Source organism: Gouania willdenowi, chromosome 21, assembly GCF_900634775.1.
Source record: "Gouania willdenowi chromosome 21, fGouWil2.1, whole genome shotgun sequence".
NCBI classification, from domain to species: Eukaryota; Metazoa; Chordata; class Actinopteri; order Blenniiformes; family Gobiesocidae; genus Gouania; species Gouania willdenowi.
In genome coordinates, this window is record NC_041064.1 from 28,119,340 (window position 1) to 28,136,721 (window position 17,382).

The 17,382-nt window shown below is 41.2% G+C and overlaps 1 protein-coding gene across 3 annotated transcripts in view; it reads left to right on the plus strand.

Moving 5' to 3' along the window:
* The first annotated feature begins 4,442 nt into the window (after window positions 1–4,442).
* Window positions 4,443–17,382, plus strand: part of dpp10 (dipeptidyl peptidase like 10) — a 185,359-nt gene continuing 172,419 nt past the window's right edge. For 2 of the 3 annotated variants that reach the window (XM_028436497.1, XM_028436499.1), the window contains exon 1: window positions 4,443–4,934. In XM_028436497.1, the coding sequence (XP_028292298.1) occupies window positions 4,878–4,934 (57 nt within the window). In that variant the 5' untranslated portion in view covers window positions 4,443–4,877. The remainder of the gene's footprint in view (window positions 4,935–17,382) is intronic. The other variant, XM_028436498.1, reaches the window with a different exon arrangement.

The following is a 17,382-nucleotide window of genomic DNA, read 5'->3' on the forward strand; positions in this document are numbered from 1 at the left end:
TTTAAAACAAATATAGAGTACAGAGTGGCCAGGGAGCCATGCTTTTATCATCTATCAGGTCGATCACCTGTTGCTCGTTTTGTTCTACTAAAGCCAAAGGAGGACTTTAAATTCCACACATGTATTTTAGTCTGCATGTGGTGTCAGAATGTAGTGAACCACAGCCTTTCCTCTGACAGATACAGAAGTTACAATTGTCATTTCCTGGAGTCACCCTTTCATTCACAATGCAACATTTGTAGTAGTACTAGTAGTAATAGTGGTGGTAGTAGTAGTAGTAGTAGTCGTAGTAGTAGTAGTAGTAGTAGTTGTAGTGGTAGTAGTAGTAGTTGTAGAAGTGTGTTAAAGTTTGAGGTGACAATTTTCAAGATTTGGCCAATTTCCCATTAATACAAAATGGAGAGTCTCTTGATACAAAATAGCATGATAAAAAAATAAAGCATGCATCTCATTGACTGTTTTGAGCGAGAGGCCAAAACAGAAGTTTGTGAAAAATTTCATTTTTGATTTTTTTTTCCCTAATTTTTTTTGTGTGAAGCTGATAGCAATGCCTTTGTGAGATTTTTTACTGATAAAATTAAGACTATTAAGGATAAAATACCGCCCCTTCCGTGTGGTACCTCTGCTGTCTTAGAGCCTGTCTCCAGCATGTGGTCCTCATTTAGGACCGTGGCATTTGCCAATATTTCGGCTCTGGTGACCAAGATGAAGTCTTCCTCTTGTTCATCTGACGTCCTTCCTTGTTCAAAAAGTGTTTGAGGTAATTGGCCCTGGGCTTATCAAAATGGTTAACCTCTCTCTGTCTACTGGTGTGTTTCCAAATGCTTTTAAGCATGCCATAGTGGAGCCACTACTTAAAAAAGCAGGTTTAGACCCGACAGACCTCAATAATTTCAGGCCTCAAATAGGACTGACAGGGTCAGTTTTACAGTGGTTCTCCTCGTATTTATCTGGGCTTAGCTTTAGTGTGACAGCTAACCAAATAAGGTCTGAGTCAGCGGATTTGTTGTGTGGAGTCTCTCAAGGCTCCGTTTTGGGTCCTGTCTTATTTTTGTTGTATTTGACCCCCTTGGGAAAGATTGTCCAAAGGTTCAGTGATGTTTCTTACCACCTATTCGCTGATGATATCCAGCTTTACTGCTCCTTTAAGCCATCTGGGATGCAGAAGCTTAACTCCCAACTCCATTGTTTAGTGAAAATAAAACAATGGTTAAGCGATAACTGTGCAGCTACTGTAAATGCAGACAAAACAGCAACACTGACTATTGCCCCTGATGACTCAATTCCATGGATTAAACAGTACTTGGGTGATGTAGGCCAGTCTGTTTCTAAGCCTTAGAAACTTGGGCGTTATCTTTGACAAAGACATGTTAATAGTGCAGTACTGTAAGCAGCTGATGAGAAACTGCTTCTTCCAACTAAGGAATATATCTAAACTCAGGAAAATGGTGTCACAAAATGATTTGGAAATAATCATTCATGCTTTTGTGTCTTCACGTTTAGACTATTGTAATAGTTTATTCACATGTCTGAACAAGAAGGAGCTGTCTCGTCTGCAACTAGTTCAAAACTCTGCAGCGAGAATTTTGACCTGTACAAATAGGGGGACTCACATATCCCCTATTCTAAAAGAACTTATTTGGCTGCGAGTGTCTTTTTACTGCCATACTTTTGTTTTATGTATTTTATTTTGCCTTAAGCATATTTTTGCATGTCATTAGGACATTTATGTGAATATTCCCAGGTAGGAACAATTATTTGTTATGTTGGTTCCGCTGGGGCGTTTTAGAGTGATGCACACCCCAAGCAAGAAACACAGCTTGGCTTATCAAGGCCACGGTTTAAAACAACAAAAGTGCTAAATAAGACCTCATTTCTGCCTTGTAGTTATGGGTCAGCCAGCGAGGTATGTTTCAGAATCAGAATCAGAATCAGAATCAACTTTATTGGCCAGGGGTGAATGAATACACACGAGGAATTTCTTTTGGTGACCTGTGCTCTCTCAGGTAGTATAACATTAAATAATAACAATCAACTAGAATAAAGAAAAATAAATAGAATAGAGAAAAATAAAAAGAAAAAAGAAGTATAAACATAAATATAAGAGTAATTAGACTAATATGTGCAAACTAAATAAAAAATAACAAGATAATAATAATAGTAATAATAATAATAATAATAATAATAATAATAATAATAATAATAATAATAATAATAATAATGAAATAAAATAAGAATACAATAATAATAATAATAATAAGATAATAGTGCAGTAGTGCATTGATGAGTAGTGCAAATAGGTGAACATTTAAATGAAAAAGTTATGTCCATGAACATTCACAGTGACAGGTTGTTCCAGGGTTGATATGTTTAGTTCCAGGTTATTTCACAGTAACAGAAACAGGTCTGACACTCTTTGACTGTATAGTGTTGATCAGAGTGACAGCCTGAGGGAAGAAACTGTTTTTATGGCGGGAAGTTTTGGCGTACAGTGATCTGTAGCGTCTGCCTGAGGGGAGGAGTTTAAACAGATTGTGTGCAGGGTGTGAGGGGTCTGCAGTGATGCTACCTGCCCGTTTCCTGACCCTTGGATGGAGGGCAGATCAACACCAATGATCTTTTCTGCAGTCCTGACTATCCTTTGTAGTCTGTGTCTGTCTAGTTTGGTTGTAGATCCAAACCAGACAGTGATGGAGGTGCACATCACTATATATATGTTTTATATATTTTATGCAATTTTATGTCTTTATTTTACACCTTGTTTCTACCTTATGGTATTCTTATGTTGTGTTTTTAGTTCGACGGTGGCGTCGGTGAAAACAGTGGTGTTATGCTCAAGCTATGTACAACATTAAACTTTCAAGCCATCAGTATAAAGAACTCTGAATGACGTTTTATTAAGTAAGACGAGGTGGAAGTGATATGTCTTATAGGATACATTTTAAAATTCTAGTTCTAGCCTTCAGAGCCTTGAAGGGTCAGGCTTCTTCTTACATTAGTGATTTGATCTAGCCATACACCCCTGCTCGGGCCCTGAGGTCTGTGGATCAGTATCTGCTGATGGTTCCTCGCACTCGTTTTGGGACAGATTTTTCCAGGCTGTTGCTCCCAGGCTTTGGGATCTTCCACTCTCTCTGCATTCTATTGACTCTGTCAACACCTTCAAAAGCCACCTAAAGAGCATTTAATTAGCTTCTCTTGGGCTTCTATGATTCTTATGCTGTCATGGCCTTTTATACTGTGTGCTGTTTTTTGCTTTTCATCTGTGTCGTGAAGCACTTTGTGGCTTTTTGTCTGAGAAAGGTGCTATAGAAATAAATGTCACTTACTTACTTACTTACATATTAAATTCTTTTCACTCTGTAGGGGGCGCAAACGCGCCAATGTCCGTTTTTCCACATTGAGCTGATTTAGGGCTGGGAATTTAACAAATGATTCACATTTGACTCAAATCAAAGTTCATATGTGCAAATGGAAGCATTTTCCAAAAATGTAATATTTTGTCATTTTTGCCCAAAATTCTCGGCTCCGCCCTGCAAACACCATATAAATTATCAAAAATCCATGGATGTCTTTCGGTGTCCCTTTTGTCTCCTTTGAACTCCGTCAGTTAAACACCCTAGCAGAAATGCGTTGAAATACAACGTGAGCGGAAATAGCAATTTTCAGATTTAAATTCAAGATTCTGGACTTCCTGTGTGTTTTTTGGCGTGGTCTTAACAATATTTTTACTTGTCTTGTAATTGTCTACTTCTGTATCAATTTTCATGATTCTACAATGAATTAATTTTTGTGTCAATTCATATCTCGTAATGCAGTTTTGGCGTACCTAGGGGCGCTTGCTCATCAGATTTTTGTATTTTTTAAATCGAAAACAGCCAGAAATTAGAGAGGCATGCGATTGAATTTTGTTTGAATATTTGAGACTCTGCTCAATGGTTCAGTGGGTGAAAAGTAGGTGAGTTGGATCCAACACTGGGAAACAAAGAAAGAAAGAAAGAATAATATTCCAGCACAATAACAATGTTTCCCCCTTTTTGAGTACCATGTGTGGGGGCTTGCATGACAAGGGTCCGTGGCGTTCGCATAGGCTCCGCCCCTTCCCGCGTAGTGTGGCCACTACGAGAGCAAGAGGCCTTTCGTTATCTCGTGGCGCTCGGGCCTAATAATCTAAAAATGTTTAAAATGCAGACTTCTGAGGACCCTCGCCCTGGGTACTCAGTAACCTTTACCCCCCAGTCCTACGCCCCTGGCCACAGGTGTCAATGTTTGCTAAGCGCTGAATAAAGCTTAATAATTACAACCCTGCCCTGCATGTCTGATACGATTCATGATGATCTGCACTGTATTTGCTGTATTGACAATGACAGAGCAGCAGAGGTGGAGATAGATGTAGACTTTTAGCTCCACGGGCAGCTCCAGGCTTCAGGCTGCGGCGTGACGCAGCGCATACATTACAAAGGCTGTCTTTGTGGCAGGAAAACAACATGCTGGGCCATTTTTTCCCCTCACATTCATCAATTACTGTTAGGGACTCCTCACACACGTACGCACGCGCGCACGCACACGCACGCCTTCCCAAGGGGAACGCGTCACATCACACGACCACTCCAGCGCGGTGCTCATCCTAATGCAACGGGCGAACGACGGAGGATTTGACAGCACTCGGTCTCTGTCGTTTCCTCCTTCCGAGAAGCTGCTCTGGCTCTTCGTAAAACGCTCACGGAGACCTTGCAGATTTGGAGTCGTGACGGATCCACGGCTGCTTCAAACACTGCTCTCCGCTGCTTTCTCCCGCCTATTGTAATCTACGGTTTGCGGATCTGTCTGTTTTAACCCCTTTTTGATTGGAGCAAGTTATTAACGAGGACTTTACAATGACAGCAACCAAGGAGCAGCCAAATCAGAGAGCCAACCAGCAGCAGCAGGATGAGGTTGGCAAACAGTTTTTTTAAACGAATTTTTATTTATTTATGTGCATAACTCCAAAATGTACAGAATTACGCTGACTTTATACAGCTTCATGTGTTATAACTGAATGCTATGGCCACATCTGAGAGGCGAACCTGAGGTTGATGCACAGCCACCATGCATTTGGCTGTGCATCAGTATGTCGGGCTCATTTAGGTTGCGATTGTTTGCATATGAATGAACCATTAGCTTTATGTGGATCTGTTGGCAGTGTACTAACCTGCTGACAATGAAGCATTGGAATTCAACTGTCAGCTTCCATTGGCAACCTGAAAATGAAGCAATTATAGAGAATACATATTTAAGGCTATTAAAAGACATTATACTAGGCACACACAAAGGCAGTCTAGTGCAGGAACCTTCAAATACTTTCCATCAGCCTTTGATGTTTCTGTTTCGTGCACATCTGCATAGGTGGCGCTTACTCTCTTTACATGCACAACTTGACATTCCTGTGCTTGTGTTTGCTCTGGTGTGCCTTGATCATCATCAATTATTGATTTCCCCATCTATAAATGTACTCTGTTTTCACCCCTCAGACAGAGCAGCTTTTTATTTGCACATTTTACAATAGAATGTTCCATCCTCTGAAAAAGCATAAAGACATAAAAATATTCTGGATGCTCATAATTGAATCCAGCCACACATTCCTATTATTCTAAGAAATTCAACCTTGCCCTTATAATTGAATTTGAATATTTGAAAGCCTGCTTTTCAAATGGGATAGAAATGTATGAGTTCACAGCATTCAATACTTGCTCCTCAAGCTCAGTAGATTCTTTGTTGTTCATGGCCCTCGAGCAATGTCTAAGTTTTGTTGTTGATTTTGTGTGTTAACAGTGTTCACAGTTGTAATTAATAATACTTTGTAACAGTATAACATAAGGTCACAGGTCTGCGATGTCAGCTTTACGAAGCTGTGGTTTATTTTCACAATATGCTCAACATGTGATTTGTTCGTTTCAGTATTTTTTTCATTCAAGACATTTTAAAACAAGAGTCTTTCACTTCCACATTGAAAAAAGGAAAAAAAAAAAAAAAAAAACATGAATGAAAAGGAGCAGAAAAAACTAAAATATGTAACATCTGCCCATCCATAATAAAATAATTACATTAAACAACGACAAGCTGCAACACAGTCATTGTCACATTTAAAACCCCAATACAGCAACACTTTTATCTTAAATTTCTTCAGCATAATACATTTTACATGCTTTTGAACATATTGAGTTGATGTCATCATTTAGATTGTTCAATAATCTGACACCCTGAACTGAAATGCACCTTGTAACTTGAAATGCATTCTTATTCATAAAAACTAGCGGTGGGACTCAATTAAAAAAACAAAAAAAGTCAAATTAATTTAAGACAGTAATTATTTAATCTCGATTAATCTAAATTAGTTCAGAAACCGACACAACTTACTCATTACTGTGGTTTGTCCACTAATAAAGAGATGCAGTGATACACCTGTCTGCCAGATGCCAAATAGGAGTGTGACGATATCTCAATATATCACATTTTTTTTTTCATGATCGATTATCGATATGCTAAGTATCGATTTTTTTTTATATATTTGAAAAAAAAAAAAAAATTGAATTTTTTTTAAAACCATTTCTGCTTTTTCACTAAAATGTGCAGATAGGTCTTCACAGAAATGTTGCCACTGTTTGTTGAAGGAACCAATATATTGTTTACTGGATTATTGCACTATCATGGTGTCACTGGTAAGAAAAACCCTATTTTTTGTTTATAGAAAGCACTATTGGAGATACTTATTTGTTTACGTTGGTATGTTGACACTTAGTTACAGAAATGTTCCACTAAAATAGTGTCACTGTTCATAGGACACTTTTTCAATTTATTGTCTTTCAGAGATATAAAATAAAAGAGGTTCCCACCCGTACTGCCAAATAAAACAAATAAAATGGTAGAAGGAGGTAAAACGCCTCATCAAAATCTGGGCAGGTGAGCAGTTTACAGATGAGCTTACCTGATGCATAGGGTTCCAAAAAGGAACCGGTTCCTAACGTCCGGTTCCGGAATCGCTCCGAAGATGTTTGAATTTCATTTTTTTTTTTTTTTTTTTTTGATTCCTAATGCCCACACTAGTTTATTTCCGCAGCTTGCTCTGTTTGTTTATGCTGGTTTTGTACAAGATGCGTTCAGAACACGACTGTAGTGACTATAGTCTGTATGTATGTGTGTGTGTGTGTGTGTGTGTGTGTGTGTGTGTGTGTGTGTGTGTGTGAGTGTGAGTGTGAGTGTGAGTGTGTGTCTGTCTATGGTTTTAGTTTGGACCGCGGAAGGGAGAAAGGAGCTAATCACCGGTAAAAAGCCCAGTAAAACAATCACCAGGAATAAATAGTTGCTCCCTGGTAAATATAGTAGCTCTAACAACTGGTAAAATGATAAACTTGGTGATATTACAGCCTGTGAATGCAGTACTCCACCTTTGGGTCCTAGTGCCTGCCATCCAGTGAAGCCTGTTCCATTTACCGATGTCCGTGTGAAAGTCCGCATGTTTATGTTTCCTTCCATCCACTCTTCATTATATCCATACCTTTTAAGGCTCTTATTAAATAGTCTCGGCTGGAGTCCGGGCTGCCGCCATCTTGGATTATGTCGTCACCAGCGCATCAATGCAGCAAGTTGCCCCAAGCGACCTGAATTAACTTAATCTTTCTCAACAAGGGCCTAGTTTGGTTTTTGCCTTTTTTATCTCTTCTTCCTCCCCATCGTTGTTATCCCATTTCTCATCTAAATAAGAGGCGCCGCCCTTGTGGCGAACCGCAGTTCTCCCGCTCCTGTGTTGCCATGTTATGATTGTCTTTTCATGTTTTCTTGGACGGGATGAAACTGAAATGTAATTTTGTTGCTCTGTAACTTGTGCAATGACAAATAAACTCAACTCTAACTCTAACTCTAAGCCTCACGCCTATCACCAAACTGGCTTGATTACACAACGCAATAAGCACAATATGCACAACTACAACAATAATTAACTCTTCCCTACCCTTCCATTTTCCACTTTGAATCTCTCCTCCCTGCTCCCTCCCCCCTCCCCCTCCACCCCCACCCCCTCACTTAGGTGTAACACTGCCCTCTCTTTTTATATTATCCCTTTAATAAAGTGTTTCTTACCCTTCCTTAGGGAGGGCTGGTGATGGTCACAATTATGCAACAAAATAAATTAATTTATTTAATTGCAATAAAAACATGCATTGCTGTCTTAAAAAGATTGCACTTCTTGTAGTGTTGACCTTTGACAGCATGTGGAGACAAAAAAAAAGATAGATGGCCCTATAATTTCCACATCAACAGAATTGTAGTAGGCATCACAGAATCAACCAATTAAAATGAAATTGAAAGTGGAAATTGAGTGTGAATGAAACGCCGTCATCGTGAGGCAAATTACGTTTGTTATGAAATGCACCGCCCACCTCCCTCCCATCCTGACCGCTTCAATATGTGAATGTGGTCATGCAGATGAAACTGCCAAAAACTGTGCAACTCATCATGCACTGCAAAATACAGAGCTGACCAGTTCCCACGTAACTTTTATGTCTGTAAAGCTCTGCCCGTTTCTGGTGAAGCACTGCAAACAGGGAGGGGCGCTCTCCATTCGTCAGCTTCACTGGCTCAAAGTGTTTGAACAACACTTCTCATCAATGCTACAGAAGATCTATGGAAAAAGTTAGCTGTTGTGGGCGAGGCCACCGATGCCAGGGATTGGAGAGTCTTAAACATTGTAGGTTAATGATAATGTGTCTAATGCTGTCAAATATTGTATTGATTCTATTGAGTAAACCATTGATACCTGAGGGGGAATTGGGTGACATCATGCTGCTCTCATACATTGTTATATAACATGTAATAATAACAATATCTTTATTTTATATAGCACTTTTTTTTTTATCACAAAGACACTTTAAAGAGCCATTGTAACATTAAAAGTAACATGATAAGTAATTGCAAAATTTGAAAAAGTCCAGAGTGTTACAGTTTCGAATGTCTTGCAGTAGTGAATTCCAGATGGAGGGGGCGGCTGCAGAGAAGGCTCTGTCCCCCCAGGTTCAGTGCATGGTACAAAGTGGAGGGCAGAGTTTGAGGCAACAGGGGAAGTGAGCAGGTTAATGTGGATTAAGGCTGAACAATTAATCGCATTTGCGATATTCTCGTGATTTTCTAATCGCAAAGGCTACGATTTTTTTTTTTTGGACCGACAAGCTACATCCTTATCGGCCCTGTTACCGGTATTTTTAAGGTTGCTTTAATCCACAAGCATTGTCCAAGGCGTTCAGGGCATGTCCCTCCGAAAGGAGACCTAGAGGCTGGCCTGGGAATGCCTCGGGATCACCCCGGAGGAGCTAAAAGAAGTGGCCAGGGAAAGGGATTGGGTTTGGGCTCCCTGCTTGGGATGCTGCCCCCGCGACCCAGCAACGGATAGAGGACGGATGGATGGATGGACAACTGACAATACAATCATTTCAAAAATTATTGGTGGCTTTGGGGTTCAGCCCATTTGATTAAATTATACTTTGAGGCTATATTTTTTCAGTGTCAAGGGCATGACGTGCTTTCATGTCTTTGCCTTGCCTTGAGCTCAGGGTATTTTCACCGCTGGAGCTGTGCTGCATCAATTCAACAAAGACAGGAAGTAGTGCACAGACACATAATAAAATATCCTGTTTATTTTCAAAATATAATACTCTGTGTTCTAGGCGAAATCCGACCCACTTGCTCCTTCAGGGTCGCTGGGGTCTGCTTGTGCCTGTATCCAGCTTTCTTCAGGCGCTAGGCAGGATTGGATAGTATTTCACTAATAAACATTGCACTTATCAGGGTTCTCGACAGCACTGTTGAGTGCAGGGGCCCCCAAAGTTGTAATTTTGCTCCCCTACAGAGTGATGGTGCCCCCACACTTCGTTTTCAGAAACGTATAGGGGGATTTTCTGTTGTTTTTTTCCTTTTTTAATCAGCACCGTCATAATAATTGTTGCACACTTGGACACAAAAGGAACTTCCAGGCATGCATGGGTTGTTTTAACTCTCTTTTAAACTGAATAACCACAGATTTTTGACTGGTGCACCCAGAACAGCCCACATTACTCCCATTATATCAAGTCTTCATTGGCTTCCTGTCAATTTAATCCTAACTTTCCGTGCATTGCATGGTGTTACGGCTGAATTTACGGTTGACCTTATTTGGAGACATGATTTATTGCTCTGGTTGAGTGATGGAGTCCAGGAGAAGCATTGATGATTTTATATAAAAAAAAGTTTATTCTAAACTAAATAAAAGAATACAAAGTGGAAACAAAAATGGTGACCCCCTGGCCAGGCGATCCAAAGACAGAGTGACGAGACACAATATTAAAGCCACGTATATCTCCCCTTAGTTCCCCCCTCCCTCCTCCCCCCCCGAGAGATAGGGATAGAGACAGAGAGAAGGAGGGAGGGCAGGAGATGGAAAGAGAGACAGTTTTACTCCTTGAGTCAAAACAGTTCGCTCCTCGTTATCTGATTGCTATGGAAACGGAGGTGTGTGCGAACTATGTGTTTGTGTGTATGAATGAATGTGTATGGGGTGTGCTATGTGAGTGTGTGTGTCTGTCCTTGTGGTTGTTTTGGAACTTTGGACAGGCTGTTCTGACCCAGAGTGAAGACAAGTTAAAGTTGAAGACATGAGAAATCACACAATGAAAAGTTACACCCCAAGGCTTAAGGATTAAAATATATAAGTAATTATATTATTAAGCATAACTAATTATTCTGCACCAACAATCCACTCTTTTTGGACAAAGTCCAACACAAAAAAAGCGAAATTAATTAGTGAGTTGTTTATCTTTAGCAAAGCACAGCCCAAAACACATAAAACATAAATCAAAATTAGTGTGATTCTAGCGCAACCTCATGGTCCGTAGGACTAATGATATTGACACCGTTATAACACTATGGATATAAGCATTATTTTTTCCAGGGGACACAGGCATCCCTCAAAGTCGGAGCAAGAAAAAGGAGGAAAAGTCAAAGAACCCCATAAACACATAATGAATATTACGTGAGACGAGGCCATCACAATAAAATCTATATATATCACTAATAGCGAAAATACACATGGCAAAAACAAAGTCAGTCAGCATAGCATAGCATAGCACATAAAACAACATGTGTAGGTGGCATCACTGAGCAGAGTCATCATCAGAATCAAAAACATGCATCATAAACACCTCAGGCTGGATCTCCATCTCTGGAACGGTTATGCGGACGTGCCGGCTTGGGAAAGCGCTCTGCACTATACCCTCTACCATACGACGCAAGATCGGTATACCGCAACAGAGAAGAAGAAGAACTGACACCAGTGTAATAGCGATCTTAACCAAGAGAGGGCGCCAGCAAGTAGAGTGGAAAACCAATCCGGTCCGGCCAAGCTATCCTTATTCATGGCATCGCGTAGCCTGGAAATGTTTTTGACTGCCTCTGCTATGATCTGACCGTCTGCCGTGTTATCTGGGATAAAGCTGCAACAAGATGCACCTACCATTGCGCAAACGCCTCCTTTGGCCGCGGTCTGTAGGTCTAGAACCATTCTATTTTGCAGGACCATTAAACGTATATTCGTGACCTCCCCCGAGAGGCCAGTAAGGGCCAAAAATGATGCGTTAACGAAGGACTTAAACCTGTAGTCTAAGGTTTCGACGCGCAGCAGTGTTTTGCCCACACCCGCCCAGGGAAACAGCGAAAGAGTAACCTTCTGGCCTGTCGTCCACAGTTTATGTTCGGGGGGAACGTCCGTGCCCCAGATTGCGTCGTGTGGATCAAAACCCAAAGGAGTGTGTGATTCGCGTTTACGTCGTGATGAAAGGGGAATAGTTGAGACTACGTATGTGTGATCAGTCACATGCACGGGTGCACACACCCCATCCCAGTTGGGGGAAAGGTGTGTATACAGTCTGTAACCGACCGGGAATCTGGCCTAGTTTGCGAGTTCCGTTTCTGGCGAAACAGAAGGGAAAAAGTGTGGTTCGCGTGTAATCTACATACATAGCGGAAGATGTATCATCGCGCAGTATAGTCAGTTTTTTTACTGGCTGTTTAGAACAACGGTTGGGGTCCCCCATGCCGAAGTTAGAGTAAGACAAATAACAAAAGGAGTCGGAAGCATCCATTGGTATCGCGGTTAAGCGGGGATGTGTTGATGACACAGGCATGTAAGAACAAACATAACAGTTGGATAGGCCCCTACTTTTAGCTTGATAGTGCGCGTATCGGTACCAGGTGTTTGTGAAAAACGGATGAGTAACATTGGTCGCGGCTAAAGTGTCGTGCAGGACGATATCGTTTATCCAGCGTCTATTTCTGCTTGCATTAGTCACCCTGTAAAAAGAATCATTCACATTAGGAACAACACTTGCATTCATTGGTTCAAGTCCAGTGTCCTCGATTGTCCCCCTGGAGGCCAGGAGCCAGAGGAGTACTGGAACCGCGGACAGGACCATCACGCCAATCGATGACCAGAACACGAGTGACATGAAACGACAGAATAGTGGCATAATTCCAGCCTGCTCCTGGGGCATAAACAGAGGGGCTCGTGACCTCTTCATCACAGCGGGAAAATGCTTGTGATCTCCCACGATGTCCTCAAGGTTGGATTTCAAAGGTTTCAACAGACCATATGCCCCGTTAGAAAGATTAGCTTGTAACCCCGGGGACTTTTCTTCTGCCCTTCGTTGCAACTTTCAGGGCAAACAAAGGCTCCTCAAAACACTGCTCCTAATCCAGAAAAGAGGAAACGCTTCTTACTGCGGTTCCACGATCAGTGGTGTTGTTGGCACCTTCCTGGAGTGTGATGCGTGAATCCACGTGGCTCGCTCCGCGACCTTCACTGCCGCGTGGGTCGTAAGTTGAATTCGGAAAGTGTCGGTCCACCTTCGGTCGTTCATTTCTAGGTCGGCGTTGTAGATGAGGGGTGTTAGGGTTAGTTAACTAACTAAATGAATAGTTAGTATGGCCAGGAACGCAGAGACAGGTCAGAGGTCAGAATCTGAGAGCTTTTCAGATCCTGAAAGGTGCTGCTGCACAATCACACAATGGTTAGGTGTGGGTTAGTGAGCTTTTAGCCATGCTAGCTCAATGTTATCTGTAGCATTCGCACGCGAGTGGGAAAATATGAGGCTGAAAGAAAAGCAGGAAGTATTAATTCGATTTTCTTTTCCTGGAGTAAGAAGAAGCATAGCTGGAGTTGCAGTGATTATCTGTGGTACATCTACTTACCTGGTGAGAAGCAACAATTTGAGAACCACTGTTTACAAGGACATGCAAGTCGGACGGAGAAGGACATGCAAGTTGGACGGAGAAGTGTGGAGTGTGCTTACATGTCTTCTCAAGATGAATACATACAATTGGGAGACATGGAGATGTGAGAAAGCTAAATGAGTTTAACCAAATAAATAAATAATGTTATTTATTTATTTAAATTGTTTGTTTTTTATTTTTCTATCTCTTATTTGTGAAGGAGAAATCTTATTCTATCCTTTATTTATTCTGAATAATGTTAACACTCCACACCTAATTACATAGCCTAATTCTTTTATAGAGCTGAATTTGTCAGTTCATTTATTTCATTCATTTCCCTCATAATTATTATTTGAGATGTAATTTACTTAATTTTGAAGGTCAATTGGTGGCAAAAGTGTCTCCTATTCTGTGTCTGAACCAGAGTTTAGCAAGATTATTGGCCCTTTAAGGTTAGACAGAATTAAAGTTAAGTTGAGTCGAACAATCATATTGTCTTTTGCTCTCTGTATTTATCCCATTCGTAGGGGTGACGAGCCCCAGCACGGTTTGGAGAGCTTCCTTAAATGCTTGGAAGTTACTTAACTTTAAACTATCTCTTATTTCAATCAATTATCAAGAATTTCAGGAGGACCCTTTTTAAATCTCAGGCGACCCAGATTGGGCCACCAACCCAATGTTGAGAACTCTTAATTTTTCCCTTAAACGTGTCTAAACCCAGTGAAGGTGTTTTATGGTCTTGCACGCTAAGTGCTGTTGGAACAAGAAGAAAATGGTTGGAGGGTTTTGGGGTATATTATTTTCCTATGATAAAATATAAATCAAAAATCAGAGGGACGTTGGCCCGCTCCCTTCCCTTTTTTACATAAGAATACATTTGGATTCTTAAAACCATATGATAAATATCATTGGAAAATCACTTATCTGATCATTTTGGATGTGTCTCCGTTTTCCTCTCTCTTGTGTCCGCCTGCCTTTGTGCCCTCCAACCTCCTCGACCTCCTCCTCCTCAGCCTTAAAAGGTCAAAGCCAGGGTCAACTGTACGCTCCCTTTGGAAATTTGAAGATCTGTCCCCACTTTTGCAGTTGAGTTGGAAGTCTCTATAGTCTCTGGAATAGATATTATGTTAGAACATCCACAATATGTCATATTGTCACGTGTCTATTTCAATCTATTTCCCCTTTGCTTCCCAGTTACAGTTATGGACAATACTTCCCTTTAATTCTCATCCTTCATCATAAGAGCAGTGACCAGGCATGGCGGCGAAGGGGTAGGATCGGAGTCGAGAAGGCGGTAGCTTTGTCTGTTAGGAAACACTCAGAAACAGAAAGAGAGGAAACATTAAGACTTAAATGAATAATTTAAAATATCTCTTTTCTTTAGTTGGATCTGATTCGTCTCCTTACAGCGACCTGTATTTTGGAAAAAGCTACATAATAACAACAACTAAGACGAAGACGTAGACAAGTGCACACCACAACGAGTATACACATATAACAACAAAAAACATGGACACTGAACATGAACAGTAAGGTCAGTCAAGGTCAAAGCCAGTCAATCCACTGAAAGTGGTATCATATATAAAAACGTCGTTTGGTGTTTTTAAACACCCAGAAAAAACCTTTAAAACCTGGTAAACTTTTTAGAAGGCCCAAGGCCTAAAACCATAGTTCTTTTAACAAGCAGCAGTGTTTTCTGAACACCCCACTACATAATTGGCAAAAACAGGGAGAAGATCTAGTGCATCAAAACCCAGGAGGAAAGGAAGGTGAAACAGAGGAACATGTGTAGTCAAACAGCCATTCATCGGTCAATCACTCAATGACACGTCCACGGCACATTCGCACTCTCTCAGGCATACGTAACGTGTCATCATTCAGTCATTCATGCACCGCACACGTTCATGCCTCAATTTTCACGTCCATGCATTCACAAGGTTTTGCTGCAGTGTCTAAGTAGAATATAGGTCTCATCTAACCCACCAGTGGCGATAGCCAGTCCACCTCGTCTCTCGGGGTCAATGAGCTCTTATTGCCCCCCCATGCTTGGCAACCTTTTAGTGTTAATTAATTGCTTTTTACTGGTATCGTCTGATTACTAAGAGGTACGCTCCTTTTTACTTCCGCCTTGGCGGAGTCTTAGATTATCGCCCGTGGTACTGACAGTCTGCTCATCTGCTGATCAGGCAGGAATAGCACAGCCGTGTCTAACTCAACAAACTCAACCGCGGTACCAAACCGCGGGAAATTCACCCGCCGTCCGTCTCCAGAAATGTAAGAAAGAATCTCTGAATCAGCAGGGCTCAACCACCGCTCTTGAAAATAAGAGTTTGGGAGATAATTCACAACAGTACCAAACTGAAGGAAAACACAACCTCCGGTACCAAACCTGAAGGAAAACACATAAACTCAACCTCGGTACCAAACCGAGGGAAAATTTCGCACAACTGTCAGGACTTTTATTGGGCACCTCTAAGATTGAACGGAGCACGCAACCTCTAATAACCCTCACTCTAAGGGAACGTAGAAATTTGTTCAGAACGGTATTCGGTTACCAAGCATGTATCAAATCAGGTGGACCGCTATCCCCCAAAGAGCGCTTTCCCTAGCAAGGTTTATCCTTTTTCTGCACATTAAACCAGGACTTCTTGTTTGAAAAGTAATTGCCTATGTACTCATAGCAACTAATGGGACATTTTTTCTCAGGAAAAAATTTGGTACCCCCCCCTGCTGTCGAGTGGCTTTGGGCCGGCAAGACAGTACGACGCGGTAAGGGGGAGGCGCGCAAAATGAAAACAATGAATGTTGAACTAGGCTGTCTGTCGCAAGCAGCTTCAAAAAGGGTAAGGTACAGATTGTTTACGAGGGTATCGGTCAAAAAATGTCAAAATGTAAACTTGGTTGAGGCTGCAGTCCTCAATCTCTGTCTCAATTTTCCTGAAATTGAGTAAAAACAAAAGAGAAAAAGAAGAATCGTTCAGAAATAACAAAGGAGAAAAACGTGTGAGCTCAAAAAAATCATGGCCAATAAAAATTAAAACTTCAGCTCCAAAAGCTGAGGCAACAGAGGGCTCTTTCTTCAGCGGATGTAACCATATCTTGCATTGTGGGGGGCCTCCCCTCAATCAAGAAAATAAATGAAAGAAAAGCAAACAAAAACAACCTTATCAGTAACACTATTTTCTTCCCCTTTGTTTGTTCTTTTCTCATAAAGGCAAAAGCAGTGTAAATAAATGAGCAACATAATGAATAAAAGCAAAGATAAATGATGGGCACACTTGATCTCATGTGGCAAACAGAAGGGTTCTGTGTGAAGTTCTGGTGGTCCTGTGTTTCTCATAGTTATGAATGTGGGTGTGTGACTGGTCTGTCTGTGTGTGAGAGAATAAATGAAAACAAAATAATCTAGTGCACAGTCAGAAGATAGAGGGGTTAGTATTGTGCGAAGGAGAAGCTTGTTGGCTATTTGCTAGTTGTCCCCCTCCATGCCAAAGTTCAAGGCTAAAGTGATTTAGCACTACCACCAAAGGCTGTGGTGGACTTCTTGTGGCTTGGTATCCTTGTGGCTTTTGAAACAGTGTCTTTTTTGGTGAAGATATCCAGCAGACGTGTGACCAGTCTGCAGTTGCTGCCCATCATTCAGGCAGTAGTCGTGGCGTTTAACTCGCAACTCATTGGTGGGGGAGTGTCCACTCCGACGCCCACAGGTTCTCAGTCTTTGATGATGGGGCATGCGGCCCATTCATAGACGATGAAGAGTTGACTTGGGACTGAGCGAGTTATTTCAGCATTGCTTTGCTGAATGGGAGTTGAGTCCTTGAGTCCTGAAAGGTCACCGACCTTTGATTGTCCATTTCCTTCTGATGCTTGGTCCTTTGAATGATGTTGACATTTCATTAGCATAAGAGTTGAAGGTGATTTCATTCTTTCATTGAAGATGTCGTTTCTTCAGGGGGCAACCACAAAGCCAACAATAGAATAATAATAAAAAAATGATAATGATGATAACAGTAATATTAAAATAAAATAAAATGAAATACTGTATTCATCTGTGTGTGTGTGTTTGAGTGTGTGTTGCTCATATTCATTTTAGAGTGAACCCATCAAACATGA